This window comes from Cynara cardunculus (genome assembly GCF_001531365.2).
Source record: "Cynara cardunculus var. scolymus isolate 2C chromosome LG 11, CcrdV1, whole genome shotgun sequence".
NCBI classification, from domain to species: Eukaryota; Viridiplantae; Streptophyta; class Magnoliopsida; order Asterales; family Asteraceae; genus Cynara; species Cynara cardunculus.
Window position 1 is genome coordinate 9,151,988 of NC_037538.1, and position 11,882 is coordinate 9,163,869.

Below are 11,882 nucleotides of genomic sequence, written 5' to 3' on the forward strand. Positions count from 1 at the left end.
CCAAAAATACTTTAGATCTCAATTTCACTAAAAACTCAAGAGATCAAAAGCAATGTTTAGTCTAATGTTTACTAAAATCAATTATAATTTATTTAAAAAAAACAATTTAAATTACCAGAAAAATAAGTCAATATTTTAATTAAATTCCCCATAGATCGTAATTTCGAAAACATAAATGTTATTAAATCTTCCTTTTCTTGGAACATCTGAACATCTTCCTATTTCCATTCTATCCAAGAAAGTAGCTTTGGTTTTAGTGTCTCTTCCCTACTTCCGTCACCAAAATCTGCAAATCCATCCATGGTTTAATCTTCATTTGTACCACCATCCTCCATCACTCTACCCCATAACCAAATTTTCTGTCTTTTCAAACACCAATCAAGATTCAATTTTTTAAACACACAGCTTGCAAGATCCAATAACCATTTCCTTCAAATTTTCATGTATTGCCGTTGACTAGTGAGATACAGAGAGAGGGTATGAAAATTTTGGTTGGGTTTCTGTTTATTTTGAGTTTGAATTTTCAAATTATCGCCATTGATGCCAGACCCAACAAGTTGATCTTAGTTTCTGCTATCTCTGTTCATGAATCTTCACCTGCTGTTGCTCCCATCTCTCCAATGGCGAACTTCTCTCCTGGTACTCTCTCTCTCTCTCTCTCTATATATATATATATATGTATGTATTTGTCTGTCTGTATGTAATGCCACTGGGCCTTGGTTACTAGGGTTATGAGATTTCAAAAAAAAAAACATTGGACTCTGCAACTATTTTATTCATCTTCTATGATACCCATTTCAAATCTTTTGATCCTCAACAGAAATTCATTGACTTTTATGTATCTCAAAAACCCGCTCAATTCCGTTGTATTTGGTCCGTGAGGGGAAATTTTATTCGTCGGATTCAATTCAATGATGTTCGACAGGTTTTCAAGTTTATAGTTAATTTTCCCGTTTGGGTTTCTTGCTTAATTTTTTAGAACTTCACTTATTTAGCTAAGATTATGTTTGCTAAATTGGACAATTGGATCAGGAACTCATGTGGATATCCCAAGTCACGAAACGCATTCAAACAAAAAGCTTGTTATTGGTCTCATTGCAGCCTCATCTTTGATGGGAATCATCTTATTGCCCTTAATCTGTTTGTGGATTTGCCGCAGAAAGAAAATGTACAAATCTACCAAAATTAATGCCAAGAAATTAGGTAAAGACGATTTCCCAGAAATCAAAATTCTGGGTCTTGATAATTTCTGATTAATGAACCTTTCTTGATACATTTCCACAATTCTTACCCATTTTTATGTTTTTTTCTTTTTCAAGATTCATTGAGAGGATTTCCATTGACTTCATTCATTGGTATAACTAATAGCACTTTGAAACCGAGTAGCGAAAAGAAATCCGTGGCTGTTATGGATTACAACTTACTAGAAGCAGCGACTAACAATTTCAAAAGTGAGATATTAGGTGAAGGGGGATTCGGATGTGTGTATAAAGCTCAGCTCGAAGATAACTTATTGGTTGCTGTCAAGAGGCTAGACAATCAAAATATCTCCGCCATCAAAGAATTCCAGGTTACTTTCAATCCCATTAATGTGTTTCTTGATCTTTAAGATTCGTTCTTGAGAATTTGTGATTCGGGTTTTGCAGACAGAGATTGATATATTGAGTAAAATCCAACATCCGAATATAATTAGCTTGTTGGGATATTGTGTTCATGATGAAACCAAACTACTTGTTTATGAACTGATGCAGAATGGTTCTTTAGAAACTCAATTACACGGTGAGCCATTTTCAAACCTTTTTCAATGACTGATATTACCTAATACGCATTGACGTCATGTGTACGAGAATTTAATGTGAATGGTGTCGTTATAGGACCTTCTTGTGGATCCAATTTAACGTGGCATTGCCGGATGAAAATTGCTCTAGATACAGCAAGGTGGGGCTTCTTTCGTAGCTTTTATTGTCTTACATTTATGAGAGCAAATTGTTCGAGTCTCTTTTTTTAAACTAATTTTCGGGTTTTTGATCAGAGGATTGGAATATTTACATGAGCACTGCAAACCATCTGTGATTCATAGAGATATGAAATCATCTAACATCCTTCTGGATTCAAATTTCAATGCCAAGGTACTAGTAATCATCATATATACACACACACACTCTCTATGTGTATATATATATAGAGAGAGAGGGGGGTTGTGTGTGGATCATGTGAGAAATTTTCACATTTATCATAACAAGATATCCTTGTATTTTGTGAAGATTGTAACCGCAATATTATCTTTAAATATGTGTTGTGAAGGTTACGTTATAGCCTTCACACAATATAAAGATATCTTTACAGTTTTGTCTACAAACTTCCACACATTATAAAGGGTACCCTTCACTTGTTTTCACCTGAACTCAACTCTGGTATGATGCAAGCACTCACTCTTCTTGATGATTTGTGGTAAAGCTTTCGGATTTCGGTCTCGCCGTGATGAATGGGGCCAATACCAAAAACATTAAGCTTTCCGGGACGATGGGTTACGTAGCTCCTGAGTATCTTTTAGAGGGTACGTATGATTAACTAATCTTAAACCTACGTTTCCTTTTACATTTTCTGTTACAAAATTACAATGTACTTTCGACAATAAAATCAAATGCATTTTGGCAATACCGTATAATTTAAATTAGATGGAGTTTTTAAAAGAAAATCAAAAATCGCGTTTTACTAGTTTTGAAATTTCAACCTCAGTAAAATTAAACAAACACAATTTATGTGGGTTTCACTTATTTAAAAGTACAGACATAGAAACAAAAAAGGGTTGGTTGGGGAGACTTTTTAAAGAGGTTGGAAGGAAGGATCCAACTCTTCTTTCAGTTAATTTTCTTCTTCTTTTGGAGCTGAAATTTGCAATCCAGAGCAATTGTACAACTTATCGTGCATAATTTACAAATCAACTACCAACATTGCTCTGGATTTGTGGATTTCAGATCTGCAAAAGAGGGCAACCCTTACCCTTTCTACACTTTCTTTTACCGTAAAAGAAATTATGAAAATTCACAATTTACAGAATTAGAAATGATTTCTAAATTCCAAAATAAACTTGAAAAGTGTTCAACAGAAAAGAGAAAAAAAAAAAAAAAACAGATGACCCAAAAAGTCCATTGTTTAGATTTATGATCTCTATTATAAAGCATTACCTTTTTTACATCTGAAACTGCTGTTGTTCATGTTATAGGGAAACTGACGGATAAAAGTGACGTCTACGCATTTGGAGTTGTACTCTTAGAGCTTCTACTCAAAAGGCGGCCTGTCGAAAAACTAGCACCATCTGAGTGCCAATCCATCGTCACTTGGGTTGGTTTTTAATTTGCTCCATAAGAATATGGTTGACACTATATTAATGGTATTTTACGACTTGTGGAACTGAGCTTGTTGATTCCATAAATTTGCAGGCTATGCCACAACTAACAGACAGATCAAAGCTTCCGAGTGTCATAGATCCAGTGATCAGGGACACAATGGATCTTAAACACTTGTATCAAGTACGTAAAGGATGATTTCTGTACAACTCATCGGTTGTAGAGTACAAACCATTAATGCATTACGGTGAAAGACTTTAAAATATGCTAAAGAAAACGTGTGTGGTGTGTAGGTGGCTGCTGTAGCTGTGCTGTGTGTTCAACCAGAACCGGGCTACCGGCCGTTGATAACCGACGTCTTACATTCCCTTGTTCCTCTCGTGCCGGTCGAACTTGGAGGGACTCTAAGAGTTGCAGAAAACAGGGTTGCAGCAACACTTGAGCCATGAACCCAGAGTTTTTGAAGTCAAAATAGATAAAGATGTAATTATTTCTCTAATCGTATACTTACATCTCGTAAATGTTTTGATAACATTTGTCCAATTTTAATCATTCATATCAAGAAGCATAAATGATCAATTTGGACAAAAGATGTGAATATCCACACCAATGAAATCCTAATCATGTTTCAAAAGTGCGACTACCACCGTATCACTTAGAAAGACAGAGATATGCAAAAATAAATGTAAACTAATAAAATTCGATAACTTTCAAGATCCTGTTAATTATTGCAAGTCTGGCCACTACTTACTCCTGCGGTCAACATATGCCTTCCCTAACCCAAAGGGAAGAAACAGGGCTAGTATATTCAGCTACAAGGGTTTTGTACCAAAACAAAGTTACAACATTTTCTGCAAAATTATATCCAGACAGAATGAACAAGCCTCACCTGTCATTCAAATTATTGATGATGTCTTTCGAACTTGTAATGATTGCTTTCTAGCTCACATTGTGGTACGAATCAATGATGGCATCGGCAAGATACTCACATTTCGCAGCAGATAAACCGGCCAAGGATATTCTTCCGTCTTTTGTCATGTAAATGTGCCATTTATCTGTCATGTTATCGCTCTGCCAAACAATAAAAACCAAGCAGATAAGAGTTTCCCCTAAAATAACGTACTTTTAACAAAATCAAGAAATGAATTCTATAGCATAATATTTTAATGACTTAGGAGCCAAGATTTCGATTGAACTTTACCTGAGCTTTATTCAGACCGGTAAAAGAAAACATGCCAATCTGCTTAAGAACAAAAGACCAGTCCTTTCCGCTCTTATCCTTAGCACAGAGGTTGTCATATAGCTTTTGCCTCACACTTTTGATCCTTCCCGCCATCATTTCCATTTCCTCTCTCCACTCGTTAAAGAAATCTGGGTTTCCTACAACATTAGCAACAATACGTGCCCCGTGAACGGGTGGGTTTGAGTACATCGGCCTGGCAATTCTTTTCATCTGGCTCTTCACCCTGCATGCAAAGAAATTACACTAGTTACTTCCTGTAGGCTGATTGTGTTTGTAACGTTTAAGCATCATATAATTGGATAAAGAAGATACCAAGTAAACTAAGATCTTCGATTATAAAGACGTGTGGATTTTGTGAGTATGATACAACTGTTATAAAACAATTCAGCTAACTTTTGATGCTACTTGGTCTAGCTAATACTTTCTGGATGCTGCTCCCTTCTCTCATGCAAAATTAGAACAATTTCCTTTTGGAAACTTGCAAATTTACTTGCTTATCGTCATTATTACAAAGAATTTATGATTTTGGTCAACAAGATTCCCCTATTTTCTTGTTACTGAAGGTTTTTTAAGACATTTGGTTGATGGTAAAACAATTTTCTTTTAACAGTTGAGATTTTAGTGGGACAGAGAGCGACTCTAGGTCCTTGGATGAACGAAAAAATAACAAGCCTTTTCTCTGAAACTAGTTGAGAGGCTAGATGAACTGGCAGAGAGTAGGGCAAAAATGAATCATAAGTACATCACTTGAGAATTTCCTTTTCCTAGTTTCATTCTCGTCATAGAGATTTTTTCTTTAATTTTATTAAACTGAAAAAGATAAATGCAGAGATAGCATGACTGAACAGACTGAATCATCCCACACCTGATACCAAGTCTGAAAAATAAACCTGACGCAATGATCTCATTTTTTCTAGACAAAAACAAATATATGATAACTGAACCATAACCGAAGAAAGCCCTATATAGTTATGTGTATTGGCTGATCACGAAACAGAAATATAAAAAAAAATAGCATTTGTAATAGGGTATTATACTATGGACTAGGGGCAATGCTGCCAATAAACGACATATATATTAGGTCAGTTGCATACCTCACAGCTGCATCGGCTGACGAGCATAAGACATTAATTGCCCCAACCCTCTCAGCATAAAGACCTAAATTTTTACTATATGACTGTGCAACTAGAAGCTCCATTCCACGGGCAGCAAACAACCTCACAGACGATGCATCTTGGTCTAGGCTTCCACTAGCAAATCCCTGCATAATATCATGAGATTCAGTACTCCATCCATTGTGAAAAGAAGAGCCCATTTTTTGGTTTTAGTGATGCAAAGTAGTACTCTTAGAAGTCAAATTGAATGACTGTTATTCGACTTTAAGTTTCAAAATGTTTCTAATACGGTACCCTCTATATAGTGAATTCAAGTGTTTCAATTTTCTCCACAGAAATAAAAATATTTCTAGTCAATTTTGAAGTGGAAAAGACATTTCATTCAACAATGACAAGTCAATTATCGATCCTTTTTCTATTGAGGATATATGATTGTAGGATTGTTCAACATAGATTTCGTCCATCATTATTGCAATCAAGTGCTGCACACTTTTTATTACATAATCATTAAGACAATCCATAAGGCCTTAACCACTTGGTTTAAGAAACATAACTTTCAAGACATTAAAGTTAAACGTTTTGAACAGATATCATTCGGACAAGAAATTGAACAGTTGCATGGAATTTTCTAATTGACGATTGGATGAAAGGATGGCGTGTATCTCATTTTGAAGACCTAAAAATATTAGCATTAACGTAAGCAAGGGAAGACCATAAAAGAGAAAGAACAAACCTGATAAGCAACATCGAAGAATGGAATATGGTTCTTCTCTTGAATGACATCAGCAATTTTCTCCCACTGTTCAGGAGTTGGATCAATGCCTGTTGGGTTGTGAGCACATCCATGAAGAAGCACGAAGGATCCGTTGGGAGCTGCCTGAATGGATAAATTTATTTATCATTTCAGATACTGATGTCAAAAGTCAACTAGACTAGAAATGGGAACTCTCGTGACAAATACAACTATCTGAAAGATGGATGAACATCGACTTGGTAGTCCCCTGCTAATGGGCCATGGTAGCTTAGTGAACCATATGCTTAAAGGAAGAAGTGATTACTAAAAATCCATACAGCAAAGTTGGGAGCCGGAAAAGAAAAACTTATCATTGAATTAAAAGACGTGGATTCACGAATACCAAACTTCTCACATTTGTGAACAAGCTTTTTCTCTTTATTGGGTAAAATACATTTGTAGTTAGAAATTTCTTAAAAGATAAAAATGATATTCACTGGTAAAGAATTATAGAGAAGAGGAAGAATGAGATAGACATTACTTTTATGTCTGCAATCATCCCATCAAAATCTAGGCCAACTGTTTTTGGATCATAGTACCGATACTCAGACCAAGGAACTCTAGCATCATTAAAAATATTCTTGTGATTGCCTGCAGATATGATTTTTTTCGACCAAATATCAGTTCTCCTACTCAAAAGATTTGAACACATAAATTGAACATGGGGATAGAATCTGCACCCCAAGTTGGAGATGATATTAGAACTTTTGCTCCAGGGAAGTATCGTTCAATTAGTGCTGCAGCAATTCGGAGGGAGCCAGTGCCTGAAAGACCTTGAATGGTGGCAACCTGCAATTGTATAGAGAGAGGTGCCACTAACCAGATGAAAACATGAATCCTAAATTCTTTTACTTTAAAAAGAAAAAACAACTCCTAAATCATACTCTCTGTTCATGAATGACTGGATTATCTGCTCCAAACAACAATTCAGCTGTGGCTTTGTTGAATGCAGCCAAACCTTCAATAGGAAGATACTGCGTTTGGTGAATCAAGTGAAAGAAACCCGTTAAAAACAATAGTAGGTCCCACCAATGCATTTGTTTAAGCATTAAAAAGTACCTCCTTGTTTTCTCCCCTTTCTAGCATAAGATTTTCAGCCTGCAACACAACATTCCAGCACTATTATGTAGTTCTCATATAAGCAGATAATATTCTTGGCATCCAAACCTCACTTCTTATCAAGTACGGTGAAAAGCCCAAAAAGAAAAGAACACTTACATGTGAATACATGAAATACCAATAACAAAAGAGTGAAGCATATTACCTTTCTGACAACTTTGAGCACATAGGGCTGAAGTTCTTCCGTACGATATGCTCCAACACCAAGGTTGAGCTTCATCTCATCAGTGTCAGCTCTGAATGCTTCAGAAACTCCAAGAATAGGATCGGGAGGAGCCATTGTAATGTTATCAAATCGTGAAGCATTAACAGCTACAGCCATCGTTATACGACCATTAGACTGCAAATAAGATATACAGCTAAATATCAGATAAACTGAGACTAGCTGGAACATGGTCATGACTCATGAACGGCTGTTGTCACTTTCTCCCCACAACATATAATTAATAAAAGGCACAAACAAACAACCTACTGATGACCAAAATCCCCAAAGTATCAAAGTTCTATCAATTGGAGAAAGGCATTTGTTACTAAGCGAAGAGTGAACATTATTTATTTATTTAAGTGGTACACAGCTCTAAGATAAACAGCTCTGCTAAATAGAGGCATAGAAACCCCTGCAAGTCATTTATATAGCAAGTATCATATTGATATTTGACGTCCACCAGCAACAAATTGACATCCTTGGTAAATAAAATAACTAATATTATGTTTACTTCTGCACCATAAGCAAGAACTTGCTTCAACCTGATATATTTCAATGGAGAAACACCCTCTCACTCACCCCATACCAGAAACACATCAAAAATCAAACAGGCACCACTTGAACCTCATGCAAAAGTTTTTAGCATATGGCAAATTACACACAATAATATTTTTGTGAGACAAACCCACAACCTTCAGGTTGGTGGGATGCATGACAGTCAAGTGAACACATGCTGTAGGGAATATAAAAGGGGAGACCGTTTCCTCATTTACATAATTTTTTCCTGTGCATATATGTACTTCCAAAATCAAAACATATTCATATTTAACCAGGTTCAATACAATTATATACCTTTGTTTTCATAGAGAGGGGTCGTTTTTCCTTTCCAAAGAGAGCACTTTGGAAAGAGCTTCCAGACTTCATTTTGCTCTGATCAACCAACAAAACGACCTTTCTTAGATTAATAATGTTCTTTGAAATCTTCAGAACTGTTAATTTACCCCTCAGAAAGCTAATGGTCAAGATTTGATCTTTTACTGTTTCATTTACAAGTCTTTGATACACTGAGACAAATAAAAGAGATCAACAATAACCTTGCACTTGTCTTGCAAAGACGGGGCAGCAGACGGAGAGACTGATGGGAACGAAAGCGATGCCGAAGCCATCTGAATCAAATAGAGAAGGAAGCTGAGTGACCAATTGGGTAGCTTCAGTAGATCTTACATAAATTAAAATACAATTTAATTGAAGCACAGTCATCTGTGGTCTCTTCTAAATTCAGTTTGAAAAGTAGAATCAACTTGAGATACTTGGAATAAGACAACCACACACTTTATAACCAGGTACAAAATTAAATCCTAAATAATCAGATATTCAATATGTGCATATATGCATAAATCGTGGCACATTTCTTGAAATAAGACCATTTTATAATCTTCTGTCCTATTAAATGAATATAAAGGTTTCGATATGTTTACAAGCAACAATTGATCAAGAACTGCATCTTACTCAACTAGCGGCAGACAAAGCTTCCGGATCAAGTGATGCAACCACAAACATATACTTACAAATAGAAGGAGAATGTCAAAAAAATATTTTTTGAGAATCACAACCATCACAGCATGCATTGAAATGCTACACTCTAGTAATGTGTAACCACCATACATCAAGATGCTTGTATCTTTAAACGAACAGTGCGTGTAGCAGATATCATGTGAAGATAAAAAATTTCTAACACGAAATTGAGTACTAAACCAAAGTGTTCAAATTAAATATGCGTAGTTATAAGCTAAACTGAATAAATCAAAGCATGACGATAGCGATCCGTTGGATACGACTCTGTTCGAATCAATTCATGGAGTTGTTTTTTCGAAATTCCAACCAGACAGATTATTTTGTTGAAAATGGCAACGAATCAAAAGAACATGAACAACATAATGAAGCAGAAAATTTTCATGACCAGAAATTGAATCGAACGAGAACTGTTCAAACCCTTACCACTTAGATAAATCAAGGAAGAATCACTGGCCACATTTACATGAAAACGATACAATAAAATAAATATACGCATAAGAGAGGGAGAGACAGAGAGCTTACCTGTGAGATTCCGACGGAGAGAGAGAGTGATTTGACTATGGCGATGAAGATGAAGAATAGGGCGTGAGCGATGCAAACGAGAGGCAAAAAGACTGATGCAAATCGAACTCTTTTATATCTGTTCCTCGATTCAATCCACTTTAAAAAATTGCTGTGGGCATTAATCACTGTTTTTGTGTAAAGTATGAATAAATAAAATTTTAAAATATTTTAAAGCATTTCAAAATATAATGAATTTTTTTTATTAACCTGAATATCCAATCCGCTATGTGAGCCGACTAATCTCAAGACGATCACTTGCTTTGCAGATAGTCCGAAGTCACCGCATTTGAACTTCCGTGGCCACAAGGGGATTTTTATTCCTCCTTGGATTTGAATTTGAGACCTCCTCATACTTGTGACCTTTGGAACCAAACTCAAACCAATCAGACACTACCCTTATGATTAATATAATGAAATTTTTGGACTGTCTCAAAAAAAACATAATAAACAAAATTTATGCAAACATATACTACGATAAGTTTCATATATCCAAAATATAGGTCTAATTTCGTTAACATAAATTTATTAATCAGATCAAATAACTGAGTTTGATTTATATGTATCGAGGGTAGTTTTATAAGTTTGTTTTCTTATACGGTCTCCTTAGTTATCTTATAGATAATTTATAAGAGGCTATTAATTTGGTTTGTTTTTAGTGATTTTTTTTTCAAAATAAGTTCCATCGTTTTCAACATACCATCGATGGTTAATCAAGAAATACTTAATAGTAGCTATAAACAGTTCTATTAGAATTCGTAGTAGTTATGAACATGTTTCAAGTGTTAACAAGTTAAAGGTATGTAACTCTTAACACTTACAAACAATCTTAATTTACTGGTCACTTTTATTCACCGGGTAAAATGTTGCATTATGAGGTGTTTAAATTGTTATATGGTTCATTTATAAACACTGAATTCATGCATGACCTCGGTTCACATACGAACATTGTTTTGAATATGACACTTATAATTTTGTATTCGAAACTGGTTTAGTTGTGTACATTGTTTGATGTATGAACATTGTTGATCAATGATACGTGTCATTGAAATTGTTTCTCCCTAAGCTTCCATTTCGTGTTCCCGTAATATCAGGATATGGATACTATTTCATATGAAGGAGATATATGATGTATATTTACTCCCGTTAATTATTTTAAAAAAACTGAATTACTATATGTCGTTGATTAAAGATGTTGACGGTTGAAATTGGTTAACAAAGTTAATACTAATATTTTAATTGATTAAAAAAAAGTGACCCATCCAAAATATATGAAAATGCTGCCATTTGTAATTGTAAAATTTATTAAAATCTTAAATTTTAAGAATATAAGTGTTAAAATAATATATAAGATCTTTTAATTTACATACTATTATTGTTTTACTCATTTTGTAAAAATTGTTTTCGGAAATTCATTTAAAAAATCCAGGGATTTATATTAATATTAGAAAGGTACTTGCACAATGCATCAAAATACATCTCGATTGTAATATTTTATTTCATTCTTTGTCTTTGTTGATGTTATGATACCATTTTATGTGTTTTTAAGAAAACAATAATGATTTTGTTTTTGAATAAAATATAAATTTGAAAATATCATAAAATTTTGAAAAATATATATATCAATGTTAGTATCAAATCAACTATCTAAAATTTTTCACTTTTTATGTAATTTCTTTAATTTATTTTTATTAAATTTTAATTTAAGTTTAATAATGAAATAATTTATTTTTAGTTTAATAATATAACATTTTATAAAGATAATAATTAAAATTTTTGCTAGAACTCAATGATTATCTTAATTATAATTTAAATTTTCTATATTTAAAATGAATGTTTATTTTGTATTTGATTATGTTTATCTGTAGTTAGTTATACAAATTTAAAAATGGAGTTTTAATAAGTTGTACTTATGCAAAAT

The 11,882-nt window shown here is 34.1% G+C and overlaps 2 protein-coding genes across 3 annotated transcripts; one reads left to right on the top strand and one right to left on the bottom strand.

The window, feature by feature from the left end:
* Positions 1 to 251: 251 nt before the first annotated feature.
* LOC112521319 (probable receptor-like protein kinase At1g80640) lies at positions 252 to 3,929 on the top strand. Its single transcript, XM_025130099.1, has 10 exons — positions 252 to 639; positions 1,033 to 1,203; positions 1,320 to 1,570; positions 1,647 to 1,779; positions 1,875 to 1,938; positions 2,033 to 2,129; positions 2,458 to 2,557; positions 3,227 to 3,345; positions 3,444 to 3,533; positions 3,644 to 3,929. Exons 1-10 carry the CDS (start codon positions 480 to 482, stop codon positions 3,797 to 3,799), a joined length of 1,341 nt encoding a protein of 446 aa, XP_024985867.1. The 5' UTR covers positions 252 to 479; the 3' UTR covers positions 3,800 to 3,929.
* Positions 3,930 to 4,030: 101 nt separating this feature from the next.
* On the bottom strand, positions 4,031 to 10,001 carry LOC112521137 (aspartate aminotransferase, chloroplastic). 2 transcript variants are annotated; one of them, XM_025129833.1, is made up of 12 exons: positions 9,923 to 10,001; positions 8,920 to 8,991; positions 8,678 to 8,755; positions 7,766 to 7,960; positions 7,561 to 7,599; positions 7,386 to 7,475; positions 7,182 to 7,290; positions 6,983 to 7,092; positions 6,442 to 6,585; positions 5,688 to 5,854; positions 4,552 to 4,816; positions 4,031 to 4,421 (listed from the first exon to the last, which is right to left on the bottom strand). In XM_025129833.1, the coding sequence occupies exons 2-12, from the start codon at positions 8,989 to 8,991 to the stop codon at positions 4,290 to 4,292; spliced, it is 1,401 nt and encodes a 466-aa protein (XP_024985601.1). In that variant the 5' UTR covers positions 9,923 to 10,001; the 3' UTR covers positions 4,031 to 4,289. The 2 variants fall into 2 exon arrangements, with proteins under 2 accessions (XP_024985601.1, XP_024985602.1); XM_025129834.1 differs by lacking the exon at positions 8,678 to 8,755 and having other exon boundaries at positions 4,179 to 4,421; positions 9,923 to 9,978.
* Between the last annotated feature and the right edge of the window lie 1,881 nt (positions 10,002 to 11,882).

Excerpts from the sequence above, each read along its gene's own strand:
- LOC112521319 (XM_025130099.1), top strand. The coding sequence starts at position 480 with ATGAAAATTTTGGTTGGGTTTCTGTTTATTTTGAGTTTGAATTTTCAA. Across the intron at positions 1,571-1,646 it reads CCGCCATCAAAGAATTCCAG|ACAGAGATTGATATATTGAG; the intron begins GTTACTTTCAAT and ends CGGGTTTTGCAG. Across the intron at positions 1,939-2,032 it reads ATTGCTCTAGATACAGCAAG|AGGATTGGAATATTTACATG; the intron begins GTGGGGCTTCTT and ends GTTTTTGATCAG.
- LOC112521137 (XM_025129833.1), bottom strand. The coding sequence starts at position 8,991 with ATGGCTTCGGCATCGCTTTCGTTCCCATCAGTCTCTCCGTCTGCTGCC. Across the intron at positions 8,756-8,919 it reads CTTTGCAAGACAAGTGCAAG|AGCAAAATGAAGTCTGGAAG; the intron begins GTTATTGTTGAT and ends TTGGTTGATCAG. Across the intron at positions 7,291-7,385 it reads CAGTCATTCATGAACAGAGA|GTTGCCACCATTCAAGGTCT; the intron begins GTATGATTTAGG and ends ATACAATTGCAG.